We start from the raw sequence: 16,398 nt of genomic DNA on the forward strand, positions 1-16,398 counted from the left end.
TTGGTGACAGTCCTGTGGTATGTGGATACCATTATTTAACCCAGCTTTATGAATAAGGAGACAGAAAGGCAAAGAGATACAGTAGGTCTAAGTGGAACTTAGGCAGTCTGACTGGAGCCTGATCTTTTAACCACGACTTTGTGTAGTAACAGTGGCAGAGACTTGAAATTAGGTCTCGAAATTTCAAGTCCAGTGTGTTCTGTCCATACTCTGCTGCCTCTGACCATGAAAATAAATCCTGCCTGATTCAGACAGTGTGGTTATCTGAATGACCAGGAGAGTGAAAGGTAAACTATGGAGATAGGAAAGAGATTACAGTCTTCCAAAAATGGATGTGCAGGAGAGTAGATTTAAGGCTGCAGGCTTTGGTAACCTGCTAGGTTGGTAGAAGAGTTATGCTGTTGAAGGATAACACTTCACCTTTTCTTAGTTATAAATGAATAAATGAACTTTTCTTATCCATCCAGCCCATTCCTCAGACTCCATATTATCAGAGAGAAAGGAAGAAACAGAAAAGAGGACCCCTTGTTGAGTTTAGATCTCCTGAACACACACAGGATCAGTTCAGAAGTTCCCATGACACAGGGCAATGAGAGTGAGCTCCTTGCTTGGTTCCTCACCCAAGAAGAGACCGGCCCAGGTCCATCTCTCCTGAGTAGGAAAGGCTCAGCTCTCGGAAGAGACTTCTGCCTGGGTGCAGGCTGCCACGGGCTGGGCCTGGCTGTCTGAGGTAAGATGAAAATCTATCTGAGGGTGCACTAATGCACAAAGCTGGCAGTATAGCTGTCACCAGTGAAGCTGGCAGCATCCCCACCCCTTTTTTATCTGGAACACCCTAACTCTGATCACCTCCTGCATGCTTGGAATGGAGATCCAAGTTATTGCCCTTAAAAAATTTATAGTCTGAGATACTTCTAGGGGAGATAGGATTTAATCTTTAATAAATATATTTTAAATAATTATATCTACTTTAAAAATAGAGAATTAATCAGTTTCATTCTGAATGGTCTACTTTATGTGGGTATTTGTCCTGAAGATAGAATATCAGAGAAATTAAATATATTTATTTACTGTTTTCTCACAGGAATTCATAAGCTTATAATTAAATCATATCAGCCACAGCTGCCTCAACCATCTGCAGTCCAGGTTCATTTTATCTCTGGGATAAAGTTTTCATTTTTGCCTTTTGTGCTTTTCACCCTATTACCGTAGGGTGGATTTACCTTGTTTCATGAGTCACCTTGTTAGACCTCATTTCTTCAAGATTATTCTGGATGAAATTTCTGGATAGATGACTGGCCCTTAGGTATTTCATTGTATCCACAAATTTGATCACTAAAAATATCCCCACTTGTAAATGGAACAAAGACGGAAGTATTTTTTGCCTCTTTCATGTACATATTGACCCCAATATCAGTTATTCGAAAGTGTACAACTTTGTATAGATCCCCTCCTGGGATTGGACACAGAAACAGTCTGAAATAAAAAACAGTTTTCAGCATGACTCGGCACAGCGTTATTTACTTTCTCTCTTTATTAGCCTATGGGTCAAGAGATTTGTTATTCTAGAGCAATTGAGTATTGGAGTGGAACAAGCAAAAGCATGGCATATTTTTCTATTTTAATAATCTGTGCTTTTGTTTTCTAAGATATGTAGTTTTTCATCAGCTAATCATGGTTTGGATTCCTCCTCCAGAATTATAAATCTCCTGATTCCCTTCTGATAAAAGACAGAGGACAGAGGTGGTAAGATTTTTAGCTAAACCTTTGTACCTGTTGTCCCCCTTTTTTATAAATGCTTGATCCATGCCAGAGAATAATTGTCCAAAAAATTTGAACAAAGGAGTTCTGAATTTTATCTGATCAAATCACTGAAATGTTATCATTAGAAAATGTCTGGTAGTGAATAAAATCTTAAATCATATGGATTAAATGTGACTTGCTGCTTCCACTTATCATGTTTCCATAAAAGCAGTTTTCAAAATATGTTCTCTTAAAATATCTTCAAAATAGTTCCTGGTCAAATGGAAACAAGTGTTGGGAAAATTCTCTTGTTGCAGACAAATTCATTAATGTGGTGATAGCATTGCCAAAAGGAAGGAAAACATGCCAGGGCAAACACACTCAGTCCTGAGAATGTTCCTTCTCTGAATTCCTAGCCTGTTCTTTCTCTCCTCCCCTCCTTGTGCAGAAGTTCCATTGTTGCCATCATTATCCAGAATGTAAATAGCTTTGCCAGAAATGCTGCCCACAGCTTGCCCAAGGACAAATTTAAAGGAGATATATATATATATATATATATATATATATATATATATATATATACACACAGATATAGATAAATCTACCCCTTTCCATTTATTTGCGTTGGGTATTTTTCTAACAATAGAAAAAGCCTGGTATAGGAAGAGATGATTGTAGTGTGGAAATTGTTTTTTAGTAGAAATGGTCTGGTTGTGCTTGTTGCTCAATGGCAAGTTTATAAACTCCATTTCTGCCTACTTTGGAATAGTCAGTGGATTTTGTGTCTCTTTGTGGTATTTTAGCATGTTAGTAACTTTGTATTATATTCTCCAGAATACTTATGTACCTAAAAATGTGCCTCACAGAATTAATTTCCTTTATGGACTTAACCATTGGCCATTTCCCCTTAAGTCCTCTGTTCTCAGAGGTCTGGCCATTGTTATTAAATCCCAGATTTTAGAGCTGATGGTCCTTTTACAAACAGAATAAGAGTGGAGGTTTTGGAGGTCATGTAGCCCAGCTGTTTCTCTTTGCAGGTAAAGAAGCAGACCCACAGAAGTATAGTGACCTGATCAAGGCCTGCAGTTAATAGCAGAGTTGGGACTAGAAGCCAAATCCCTATTAGTACTTTTCTCTTTCCAGTCCGATTCTGCTCTCCACCTCAGAGCTCAGATGGGGTTTTATATTTATCAGGGGCACTGGGGACTGGGCTCCAACCCATTTATTACTAAAGAATATGTTTACTAAGCCCTTTTTGGCCCTCTTTCTTATATAGTCTTGGACTCAACCAAGCCAAAATCTAGATTAAATTGAAAACAGTGTGGAAACTATATTGATTCCAAATGTAATCTCCAGACCTTGTACAAGGAAGGAGGCAGGAACCTTAATCTTTCAGAGACAGTTTTGATAAACATTTAAAGCTTTTTTCACCATAGCTATTTCCTTGACTTATACCTTTGAGGTTCCCTGTGACATCAAATTATTGAAGCTTCATTCTTTTATTTTTTTAATTTTTTGTTGAAGTATAGTTGATTTACAGTGTTGTGTTAATTTCTGCTCTACAGCAAAGTGATTGAGTTATACGTATATATGTTCTTTTTTCATATTCTTTTCCATTATGGTTTATCATAGGATATTGACTATAGTTCCCTGTGCTATACAGTAGGACCTTGTTGTTTATCCATCCTGTATGTAATAGCTTACATCTGCTCACCCCAACCTCCCACTCCATCCCTCCCCCAACCCCCTCGGCAGCCACCAGCTTGTTCTCTACATCCATGATTGTTTCTGCTTCGTAGATGGGTTCATTTGTATTGTATTCTTTCTTTCAGACTTACTTCACTTAGTATGATAATCTCTAGTTGCATTCACATTGATGCAAATGGCATTATTTTGTTCTTTTTTATGGCGGAGTAGTAGTCTATTGTATATATGTACTACATCTTTATTCATTCATCTGTCGGTGGACATTTAGGTTGTTGCCATGTCTTGTGAATAGTGCTGCTGTGAACATAAGGGTGCATGTATCTTTTTGAATTATAGTTTTGTCTGGGTGTATGCTCAGGAGTGGGATTGCTGGATCATATGATGATTCTCTTTTTAGTTTTCTGAAGCTTCATTCCTTCTAACCCATTTCCATTGCTGCGATCCTACCTCTGGTATGGGGTGGGGCTGGTTTAAAAAGGATAACGGAGAAAATATCCCCACCACTAAGAACTAAGCACTGTTGATATTTGTACATATTTGTTACCAGTTTTTTATCTATGTGCACACTTTTTAAAATACCAGGGCAAATAATATACAAGCACATATATCTTTTTAGTATGTGAGCTGCCGAAGCAAGAGCTAGCTCTTTTTTAAAGGAATATAGTTTTACAGATAAATTCATCTTTAATCACCATTCCTCATTCTGTTACCTATTCCCATCATGACCTTGGCCCTGCACCCTCACTAAAATACTCTTATAAATTTGGTATATGTTGGTCCAATACAGTTTTCTGTACTCGTTACCATAGAGAATATGTAGTGTTGCTTTGTTTTAGTTTATGTAAATGGTATCATGCTGTAAATATATCATCCTGCAACTTTTTTGTTTCCCCTCAGCTTTGGCTCTATACATACTGACCTAGTTCACTACCTTGGCTGTATAGGACTCCCAGTATAAATATGTACTACAGTCTCTCCCATCCCTTGTTGATGGGGTTGAACTTGGTTCTTGGCTTTTATAAACACTGCTGCAACAGATATCCTCGTAGGCCTTCTTGGACACATGTATTAGTGTTTTTCTGAGGTTCGATAGAATTTTTATTCTTCTTTTTTTTCTCAACATTAAGGCATGAACATTTCAATTGGCTTAGTATAATCGCCTCATAAACACATACCTTGTACATCTAGACTTTGAAACATCTTGAATGAAAAATGAATGTGAAATGGTAATTGGACACAAATCTTTTTGCATCAGAGTCATTTAAACATTGCATGGGCTCTCTTGATAGTAGTAAATAAAACATTAAGCTATTTCAACACAAAAGATTAAAAACCAAAAATTGGAAGCATGATTAGTACTTGGAGTGGCTAGAGCACGTGAGGATTGGAATGTCTGGGATTTCATATAGTCTCATCCCCGTTTTCTAAGTCTAGAGAAGTTTCTTAGCTTTTTGGAGATGACCTCTGTCACACCTCATCCTTGAGGATCTTCCTTTGATGCCACTTGTCTGCATCTTTCCTGACATCTTCCTCTCCTCATACATGCTTCCCCTGTCACCTCTTTTTTTTTTAAAGGGCTTCAAATGCTTGGCTTTTTTTTTTTTTTTTTTTTTTTTGGCTGTGTTGGGTCTTCATTTCTGTGCGAGGGCTTTCTCTCGTTGTGGCAAGCGGGGGCCACTCTTCATCGTGATGCGCAGACCTCTCACTATTGCGGCCTCTCTTCTTGTGGAGCACACGCTCCAGACGCGCAGGCTCAGTAGTTGTGGCTCACGGGCCTAGTTGCTCCGCAGCATGTGGGATCTTCCCAGACCAGGGCTCAAACCCTTGTCCCCTGCATTAGCAGGCAGATTCTCAACCACTGCGCCACCAGGGAAGCCCCCTGTCGCCTCTTTTTGCACACTGCATTATTTCTTTGTGTGTCTTGTCCCATTGCTCCAGTGACCTCCTCGAGAATAGAGTACTGTCTTTATTTGGTTTTGTACCCTAAATAAGCACAGTGCCTGACACACAGATGTTGACCAGATATATTTTGAATGAATGAAAGAGAACATGTAAGGTGGGGGTGGGGTGAGGGAGGGTGGGATTGGGACGTGGTGATAGCCACTTAATAAGGAACTTCAATTTATTGAAAGGAGGGTACGGAATAAGGAAGTCTAAAAAGGAAGTAAGGGGACTTCCCTGGCGGTCCAGTGCTTAAGACTCCGTGCTTGCATCACAGGGGGCACGGGTTCAGTCCCTAGTCAGGGAACTAAGATCCCGCATGCCGTGTGGCACGGCCAAAAAATAAATAAATAAAATTAAATTTAAAAAAGGAAGTAAGGCGATAAGGATGACAAAATGAGGGCTTTGACAGTGGATCTCTGCTTTAGAATACTGTCATTTGCTTGTATACAAACTGATTAACTCACTGGTTTTGAGTTAGAAAATAATTTCTTTTTGGAATTTAAATATCAATATATTTGTTTAAAAGTCTATACATACTTGTTTTTCTAGGAATAAATCAAAAAATTTGAATCCCTGACAGATAACAGCCATCTTACAGAATTTTTTTAAACACCTTGCCTAATTTCTTGGTTGCCCCAATTTTAATCAAAACTGGGTTTCCTGGAATGAGTAGACTAAAGTTAAAGGAAATACTTTGGTCACTGTTCTTATGAAATCCTTTGCGGTTTGGAAGCAGTACTCCTTTAGCATTTCAGCAGCTTCATTCATGTTCCGCACACGGTGTAGCACAATGATACGAGTAACTGAGCTTCGGAAGGAGAAGTTCAAATGCAGAACCTCCACATTTAGTGATTGAACAATAAAACTTTGGGGAGGAAAGTCAGAATAGCTTTCTTAACTTTTATCATGGCACTAGTTATAAACCATTTAGTACTATAAATTTTCTTGGCAAGTACCTTCATAGCTCAGAAAATAATTTCTTGTAATGATTATTTTGTATTAGAAGCTGCATTGCTCTCAGAGTTTGCTCATTTGATTAGTAGAACTCTGATGTATTTTAAGTAATTGACACATTCAGGAGAATATAGTCTTACCAGTAACCAAAGATCTAAGATTGAAAGTAATGAGTTATCCTAATACTGAAATTGTTTCCGTACTGAAATACTTTTAAACTAATTGTTCTCTGGATACTTTTTGCTGCTAATTAACATCTCTTTTTACAGGATTCATGAATAAAATTTTCCATCCCAACATTGATGAAGCGTAAGTAACTGTTTAAAAATGTTTAAATCTTAGCAGCAGCTGCTCTTGGTTAGAGTTCATCTCTCTGTTATTAAAAAAACCTCAATTATCTTTTTGGATTTTAACAACAGATCGGACTGTAAGAATGGTCACTTCCATTATAGAATCCAGGACTACGATATTACACCTTAGTTCAGGGTCCACTATTGGACTGCTTGGTTTTTTCCACTGTCATGAATGGGTCTTTCATTTCCCTTGATATCCAGCTAACATTTGTAATATTCCATATCTCTGTTCTCTTTGTATAGACACTGTCCAGAGATCTGTCTTCAGTGTACAGATTATATTATTTTCAGCCCTTAAAGTATTTCTCAGTCCTTGAGAGTAAAGCAAACAGTTAATGAATCTTAATTATCCCTTTCTTTCCTTCTAATATTTTATTAGTGATATTTTAAAATGTGATATCAGTGCCTCCTATTTTATACTTCCAGTGCTATTTAGAATACTATTTGTCCTGCAGTTTTTCCTTGTCATGGCACTAAATTTTGATATTACACACACGCACACACGTGCATACATATGAAGTATTCTGAACTCTGAGAGGTTGTATGTACATATATACATCATGCCCCATGGTCCTTTAATACTTTCATGTATCATTCATCTTAACAAGGATGTTCTCTTATATAACTGCAGTATAGTTGTCAGATTCAGGAATTACATATTAATGCAGTACTTTTTCATCTACTGCCATATTCTGGTAATGGACTTTTTAGCACTTTTTTTTTTCATTCATTAAAGGATCCAGTCCAGTATCATCTACTGCATTTAGTTGTCATGTTTCTTTAAACTACTTCAATCTGAAACCATTCCTCAGCTTTTTATAAAATTGACATTTTTAAGGAATAAAGACCAGTTATTTCATACTGTCCCTTAGTTTGGATTTGTCTGATTTTTCCTTATAATTAGGTTCAGAGTATGCTCTTAAGGCCAGAAAACCAAAAAGTGAGATTGTGTCCTCCTCAGGGTATCCTTTTTGGAGGCACACAAGTTTGTCTGCCCTGATAACCAATGGTAATTCTCATCACATGGTTAAGGTGTTGTCTGGTTTCTCCATTGTATAGTTACTGGTTTTCCCTTTCAATCTGTAAGTAGACACAAGACTTTGTGTATATTCTGCTCCTCATCATGTTTTCCCCAATTGGGATTCTTTGGTTTTTTTTTTTTAATCTATTAAAAATATTTTTCCTGATGATTAAACTAGTTGCCAAATACATGCAGCTAACTTTCTAATTTTTTTAAAAATGCCATTCTTTCCATCTGTTTCAGGTCAGGAACTGTGTGTCTAGATGTAATTAATCAAACTTGGACAGCTCTGTATGGTGAGTTTGGCCATGGAATATTTTTTAGAGATGTTGAGACACTGCCTAAAAAAATGTTGTTTGGATTTTCTTCTCTGGTTTAAAATGTTTTGTTGGGAATGGGAAAGGATTTTGAAAGCCGGTGGGAAAGTTTAATCAGTGAAAAAAACGTTTTCTCATGAGTACAGACTTTGGTTTAGCAGTGGAAGTTTGAAATTATCTTGTAAGATTCTGAAATTAATGTACAGTGTTACACATATGCAGACACACAAATACATACGCAGACATTTTATATATGTGTTATTCTGAAGCACATTGTATACATGTTTATCTGTAATGCCTTTTAGTTTTGGAAAAACTCTTAGGAATGTCCCTTTGCAATGAGATGGTGTATTAAGAGGTTTGGGGGATCATCATCTGTTTCAAAGGTGAAAACTTTGTTATGAAGCAAAGAATAATTTAGCCTTACCTTCAGTGCTGAAATTGACATATGATCTCTTACAGTGAATCAGCATGTAAATTGAGATCACAGAGAGAGAGAAGCCTTATCAGGCCTTGTAACTTGCTTGGGGAGCTAAAAGTATTTTTAAATATATTTAAAGTTTATTAGGGATACAACAAATCAATCTGTTCTCCCCACATGTCCAAGTTCTCAGGCTTCACAGACTCTCCCTCTTCTCGTGCACCCACCTCGTGAAGCTTCCCCTGATGCTCCAGCTGGAAGTAATCTCTGGACAGGCCTAAATTTTATAGCTCTTTTTTTGTGGCCTGCTTTTACTTTCTACCTTGTGTTTGTTGTCTGTGCCTACATTTTCTGTGCTACTGGATTATTTCCTGCCCTAAGGGCTGTCAGGGTGCTGGTCTGATTTGTGTTTAAGTCCTGGCACTCCTAGCAGGGTGCCTCGCACCAATGTGTTTGTAAGAATGAGTGGTACAGACAACAAACACTTGCTGAGAGGTGCAGAGCGGGAAAGATCACTTCAGGCTGGGGTTACCTAGAGACGGCCTCCCCTTGTTGGAGAGTTGTGAGACCTTTTAGCGGTCTTAAGGTACATAAGACCCCTTATTCCAGCCACCATCTGCAAGTCACCTTGTTTGTACTAGGATGGTGATAAGAATCACAGAGGTTGGTCACCAGCAGCACACAGTTAATCCTTTTTTTTTTTTTTTCCTCCTCCTAATTCCTTCAAGAGTTATTTCCTCTGCCTGGAGTTATCCTCCCTGATCTTTGTGTAGCTGGCACCTTCTTTTATCATCTCAAACATGCTTCCTTAGAGAAGCCTCATTTCCTGGCCACTTGATCTGAAATAACGCCCCTCCATAGCACAGCACCCTATTTAAAAACCTTAAAATTTATTTATTGTTTATCTTGTCCTATCAGATTGTAAGCTCCACAAGATCAGGGACTTTGTCTCATGTGTGCGCATGCGTGCATGTGTGCGTGTACATATGTACAAGTGCCTAAAGCAGTAGCCCATGTACAATGAGGGTTCACATATTTGTTGAATTAATAAGTGAATTAATCATGCCCAGTACTGTTTAACATGAGAGTTTTAGGGAAACAGCAGCTTATAAGGAGATGAGGCAACAAGAAAGGGACATATACACTGAGGTTGGTTAAAGGGATTCCTTTTAAGATGGTTTTTCGGTAAAAATGTCTTGTGGCAGGTTGCCTGGAATATCTGATGTAATAATGTATTTTCTTAAACTGCATTCACATTGTAGAAATATACATAACTAAATGCTGCAAGCTGGTTCCAATGACAATAAAGTAAATTGGACTTTAGTTTAACTAATTCTTTTACTACTGACCAGAAGAGCTTTGTGGAAGAGGTTTGCTGATTGTCAAGTACCTCACATCTCAGAACAGATTTTTTTTAAATAACAGTTTTATCGAATTATAACTCACATACATAAAATACACCCATTTAAAGAGTGTAATTTGATGATAGTTTTTAGTATATTCACAGTTATTTACAACCATTCCCACATTTTTATCATAGAATATTTTTATCACCTCAAAAGGAAACCCTGTACCCTTTAGCTATCATCCCCTCATTTCCCAGCCCCATCCCCCAGCCCGAGGCAATAACCAACCTTCTTGTTGTTTGTATAGATTTGCCTATTCTGGACATTTCTTGTAAATGGAATTATACTATATGTGGTGTTTTGTAACTAACTTTTTTACTTCATATAATGTTTTCAAGATTCATCTATGTTGTAGCATGTATCAGTACTTCATTCCTTTTTATGGCCAAATAATACTCTAGTCTACAGATACCATTTTTATTTGTCAGATGATAGACATTTGGGTTGTTTACACCTTTTAGCTATTATGAATAATGCCTCTATAAATATTTGTGCACAGGTTTCTCTGTGGACATATGTTTTCATTTCTCTTGGGTATGTACCTGGGGGTAGAATTGCTCGGAGATACGGTGACTTTGTTTAACCATTTGAGGAACTATTTTCCCAGGTGGTACCATGTTAACATTCCTGCCAGCAGGTGTATGAGGTTCAGAATAGACTTTCAAGCAACAGGCCAGCGTGACTTAAGGTTTCATCACATCTATAAAATGTTAGAATATGTTCTTGTATTACCTTGCAAAGCATTTAGTAAGTAACAAGAATTAAACCACATTGATGAAAGTGAATTTTGATTTCTGTATTACATGTGTACAAGTTACCACTAAGTGTTCCATAATACAAGAACATGAACACACTAACAGGTAAGTGTAGGAAAGCAGGAAGAAAATATTTTTATAGTATAGTCAAAATTATACTCAGCATGGGAAAACTGTTTTGACATTTTTCTCAAGTCCGAACTATTCCTCAAGAAAATTCAACATTTCTTTCATGGAAAGATTTAGGAGCAGGTAAATACAATCTATATGAAAGTACTGGTAGAAAGGGTTGGTTTAGATGACCTTGAAGTTTCTTTTAGACTTATCTGATCTTGAGATCTAAACTGAATTTTTATTACAAGCTGCTAAACCCTCCGGCATTGAAGGTTAGTTTCGTCATTGGTGAATTTTGAATCACTCAATTTCCTGCTGTGATTCTTGAATTTTAGTTCAAAGGACAAAAACAAATCTAACTTAATACGAAACAACTAATAGGAGAAAGTTGGCAAGTTAACACAGATATTCAACTGAAAAGCAAAAGGCTTAGCTTGGTAACCAAAACTTGTTTCAACTCTACTATATAATATGGTAAGGAGCAAGGAGTTACTTGTGAAATTTCCTGCAATTATCTTTGCCCCAGGGCATGCATGTACTGTGCAATAGATATACATATTTTTATTATAACAGCAATTCCCAGATGAAATTCAGATTTATACTCATCATAACCTGATAATAAACAATGTTTATGTTTATTCCTCCACCACCCCTCACCAACTCCACAAAAGAAAATTGATTTCTGGCAGCCCATTTGACTCCTTGCCTCTGTTCTTCTCCTGTTTTCCTTTGCCAAGTGTACATGCAGTTTGTTCATTCAGAAGCTCAAAATTGGTATAATTGTAGTTTAATCACCCAGTAATTTAAAATTTTATATTTAATCTTGAAAGAGAGCATATTATAGTGGTTAATTTTGTAAAGAAGCTTGTCATCAATATGAAGCTATCTATTGAGTTTGAAGTTACTATTGTTACTCTTTGTGACATTAAAAGGAAAGTAGCAGATGCCATCACAGAATTGATTCATTTTGGCTTCCTGTATGATGGCATCTTTTTTTTTTTTTTTTTTACATCCCTTCGTGCTCTTCCAGACAGGAATGATAAAAGCTCTGGAAAACTTAAAATTCAGCCAAGGGGATCTGGATTTCAATTTCAAAAACAACTGTAATTTTAAAGACTGATGAAAGGAAAATTCATTAAGCCATAGGTAGCTTGTTTTCTGTTTTCCTTTTTACTCAAATATATTTTATCCATAGTTGTGTTTTCACCCCACACTCCTGGAAGCTCAGGTGCCTTCACTGCAGTACAGCTTCAGTTTCCCTCCCGCCATTCTGAGCCATGCATACTTGACCCTCGTAAATTGTGTTTCTCTCTCCGACTTTCGTTTTACTCATTTCTTGACTGACTTGGTAAATTACTTATTTGTGGACTAAGTTGTGGACAAGTAATGTAGAAGACAATTTTCATATAAAATTGGGCAGTTTATAATTTTATTCTGGGCTTCCCTGGTGGCGCAGTGGTTGAGAGTCCACCTGCCGATGCGGGGGACACGGGTTCGTGCCCCGGTCCGGGAAGATCCCACATGCCGCGGAGCGGCTGGGCCCGTGAGCCATGGCCGCTGAGCCTGCGCATCGGGAGCCTGTGCTCCACAACGGGAGAGGCCGCAACGGTGAGAGGCCCGCGTACCGCATAAATAAATAAATAAATAAATAAAAATTTAAAAATAATTTTATTCTCACCTTTAGGGTTGCTAGCCAATGGACTGGATAGTTCTCTTATTTTGCTGGTGAGAAAAATCAACATTTGGGAACTTATTTCCCCTAGAGTCATTTGGGGGGGGGCGGTCAGTAACAGACAAATGAGTTTGACTACAACAAAAGGAATGCTTCAGGAACTTTGGGATTAGAATTAGGAGAAACAGTGCTTCTTTTTACTAGGCATTTAGAAAAATTTTAAATCATAAATTTACTTAATAGTACTATGCTGTAACCTAATGATTTTGAGCGGCTAAATGAATTTAAGCCTTTTCGTGTTGGAAGTACATTGTTATTACATACCTCTTTTCAGTCAGGTAGCCTGTGAATCTTTCCAAACAACTCAAATTTTGGCTGAGGGTAACTTTATCTTAAAATAATGCTTTATGCTGCATGAGTGTTTGCTAGCTATGTTTCTAGACATTTTAGTATAGTTGCAGAGATAAGAGATACATTTATCTATCTGCATGGATGATTGAGTGGCCAGCAACCACTGTTTCAACAGGCTTGAGAACTCAGTATTGATCCATCCATGCTGGAATCACAAACATCATCCTGCTTTTGGAACAGCTGGATGTCATTATGAGTCTCCTAGACAGACCCAGGTAGAGCAGTTTCTTTCTAGTACTATGGAGAAAGGTCAGCTGTAGTAGATAAAGAAGAAATATGCTGAGTTTTGGATTTGATGGTTTCCACAATGCTAGCTCCATGATCCACCTCCTTTGTCTGCTTGTAAATATTTAGATTTGGTGTTGGCATGTGCCCCAGGAGTTTAATTAGCTATACATAGAAAAATGGGGCTTTCTTGGGTTGAACAACCTAGCAGAAATTCGTTAAAAACACCACATTCACTGACAGTCAGCATTAGAACCATGGAGTGGTCCAGGCTTTGTGCATCGTGGGATATGAGCCAGGCTACGGTCCTGAAAGACAGCCACAGCCATGTTTTTCTTTCTTTGGGGCTGTAGCTTCAGGGCTCCATTGTGATTTTATGGATTTGTTTTGTCTTCATTTGCTTGTGATCACTGTGTCTAGGTAAAGTCTTTCCCCATGCATGGTCATTTATCTTATAATTGCATGAAGTTATCTTGTTCTTTTCTGACATTAAAGACAAACTAAATTATTGCCTAGTAATTTAAAACTTTAATAATGAGTTTTAGTATGACTGTAAGAATACCCAACTAGCTAATTATACATTAACTGCCCTCATTTCTAGAAGGGTAATAACAAATCCTACTACCGTGTTTTAGCTTGCAATCTTTTAAGGTAAGCAGGGTCATACCAGGTTTAAACCAGGATGAATTGCCCTCTCAAGAACACCTAAGTAAGGTGGGAAGTGTTTTGAGATCGACATGGCAACAAGGGGAATGTTTTTTGGTGAACAAAAGTCTGTTTTCTTCATTCTGATCTATGTAGTAGCATTCATTTCCTTCTGCAGATCTCTACGGTTTAAATACATTGTGGAGAGGGAGTTGCAATTAGGCAATGGATGGAAGATGATTTTCTAAGACAGTGGAATGCTTTAAAACGTTCCATGTTATAAAACTACACACCTCTGGTTGGTGACCTGGTGGTCTGGCAGTTAGGATATATCTGGTATTCCACCAAGTTTTAATTAGTACCCTATGTCTTTGACATTGCTCTTTCCCACATACAACAGGAATACCTGTTTTTAGCTTGGAATACTTAAAAAAGTGTAATGGTAGTGTAGTGAGATTAAGTATATCTCTCAGGAATATTGCAAAAATTCTTCAAGTGTTTGCTGATTCTTATTAATTCCTGATGATTGCTCTCTCTCTTTTTTAAGAGGTGTGAGGAGAGAAGAGTTTTGTTTTTTGCATGCATGACCCTCTTCATGAGACTTTTATTCTATCTTTAAAAGATCCGCATGGACTAACACGAGATCACGTGTACATCTAATGAGTTTCACACTCTTTGTATATTTTATCCACACAGAAGACCCTCTCAGTTAAGTGATTGGACACATTCTTGAATATATCATCTGGGATACTGGTTTGCTATATGTATTATTCCATTAAAGCATGTTAGCATTCAGTGGCCAGCTGGTTCTGTGTCACAGCACCACACAAGTCTTTGTGGTGTTCTGCTTCAGCTTGCCACATGTGTGCCCTCAAACAGCTAGTAAGAGAATATTTAATCTCAAGGCCATTTCTTTTTTCAAATCTACCTGCCTATCTGAAGGCATTCCTCCTAATTGGCTTTATTGAGGTTTTCCTCTAGGGGATGTCTGTCACCTTTTAGGGCCCACTGCTTACTCAGTCTTTCATACATAACAACTGCTTGACTATATGCAATGCTGATCCTTCAGCTGAAGAGAGGTATAGGTTTCTGGCTCCTCCTCCTTTTAGGGGGTAGAATTTCACTGTTTTTAGTATTCACAGACTACAAGCAGAAGAAAATTAAAGTAAAAGACTCAAATTAATCATTAATAGTGCAACTTCTTAAGAGCTGACAAGAGTAGAAAAGATCTATTAATTAACCCAAAATTCTTAGATAACCTGAAGAAATCTGGAAATTTTATTTGTCCTCTTTCAGTCTTGTAAACTTTGACCACATATATGTCAGTGTGTTTTCATACATATAGTTAGATACCACCACCCCCCAAAAAAAAGGACAAAAAAAAAAACCTTGAGCAAATGAAATGGAATTTTATGATTGTTTTTATTTTGAACATGTAACTATAAATTCATGGCTTGCTTAGCAATATGATGAATTAATTACAGTTCCTTATAAGATGAGCAAAGTCAATCAATGGGATTTTGAAAGGTCAGCTGATGATTTTCTCTAGCAAATCAAGGATAGCATGGGTTTGTTTGGTTTTTTAAAATTATTGTATTTTTGGCTGAGTTGGGTCTTGGTTGCTGCGCGCGGGCTTTCTCTAGTTGCGGTGAGCAGGGGCTACTCTTCGTTGCGGTGCGCGGGCTTCTCATTGCGGTGGCTTCTCTTGTTATGGAGCACGGGCTCTAGGTGCACAGGCTTCAGTAGTTGCGTCACGTGGGCTCAGTAGTTGTGGTTCACGGACTCTAGAGCACAGGCTCAGTAGTTGTGGCGCACAAGCTGAGTTGCTCCGCGGCATGTGGGATCTTCCTGGACCAGGGATCGAACCTGTGTCCCCTGCATTGGCAGGCGGATTCTCAACCACTGTGCCACCAGGGAAGCCCCGGATAACATGGTTTTAATTCCCAGGTGATCTCAACTTATTTAGCCATCAGCTTCAACTATAATGGCCAAAAGCCATGGAAAGAGGAGGTCATAGTCATTGGTTCTGGTTCACTAGAATCTACTTCTTGTGGGTTTTTACCCAGCTTTTTACCTCTCTGATTGTGAGCAGGACTTTTCCTTTCTTCCTCTCCTTTTAGCCCTGCTCCCTATTGAATTACAAAACAGTTAAATACCTTAAGGAGTCATGGCTAACTCAGTGATTCTGAGCTTTGGAAGCCAGGAGTCCTCCAGGAGGGAGAAGGTCAGTAAAGTGTAAGTTTGTTTGGATAGCATGCTTCTGGAGTACGAAGTTTTGTAGGAAAAGAAAAGGAACTTGCTCTTGATGGGAAATGACCTGAGTGTTTTAAGGAAGTGTTTTCTGCTTCCAAAGGTAAGAGTTTGGAGGCTGGAAGGCCATCCAGAGATGGTTGTCCTAATCCAGGTCTAGAAAGATACATTGGGCTTGATGTAGTTACATGCCAGTGGAAACAGAAGAGGAACTAGAGGCATTTCACTAGGATTAATAGTGAGTCTGGGAAATTGACTGAGTACATGGAATAAAGGAGGAAGGCCTAACCAAGGTCCTTCCGGAGGTTTGGAGCCGTCGATCTAGGTTTTAGGAGAAAGGAATAGGTTTTCAGGGAAATAATTTTAGGCATGTTTAAGACCAGAAATGTAAAGGACCAATTAGAAGGATTTGCTAGTTATCAGCATAGACTTATTTCTTTAAAATTGTGAGATGATGAGC

The 16,398-nt window shown here is 38.1% G+C and overlaps 1 protein-coding gene across 1 annotated transcript in view; it reads left to right on the top strand.

Moving 5' to 3' along the window:
* The window catches only part of UBE2H (ubiquitin conjugating enzyme E2 H), a 99,943-nt gene that overhangs the window by 67,803 nt on the left and 15,742 nt on the right, over positions 1-16,398 (top strand). The window contains exons 4-5 of the mRNA XM_082661516.1: positions 6,618-6,657; positions 7,966-8,018. Of these exons, the coding sequence (XP_082517642.1) occupies positions 6,618-6,657; positions 7,966-8,018 (93 nt within the window). The remainder of the gene's footprint in view (positions 1-6,617; positions 6,658-7,965; positions 8,019-16,398) is intronic.

Source organism: Grampus griseus, assembly GCF_964374135.1.
Source record: "Grampus griseus genome assembly, chromosome: 9".
Lineage (NCBI taxonomy): Eukaryota > Metazoa > Chordata > Mammalia > Artiodactyla > Delphinidae > Grampus > Grampus griseus.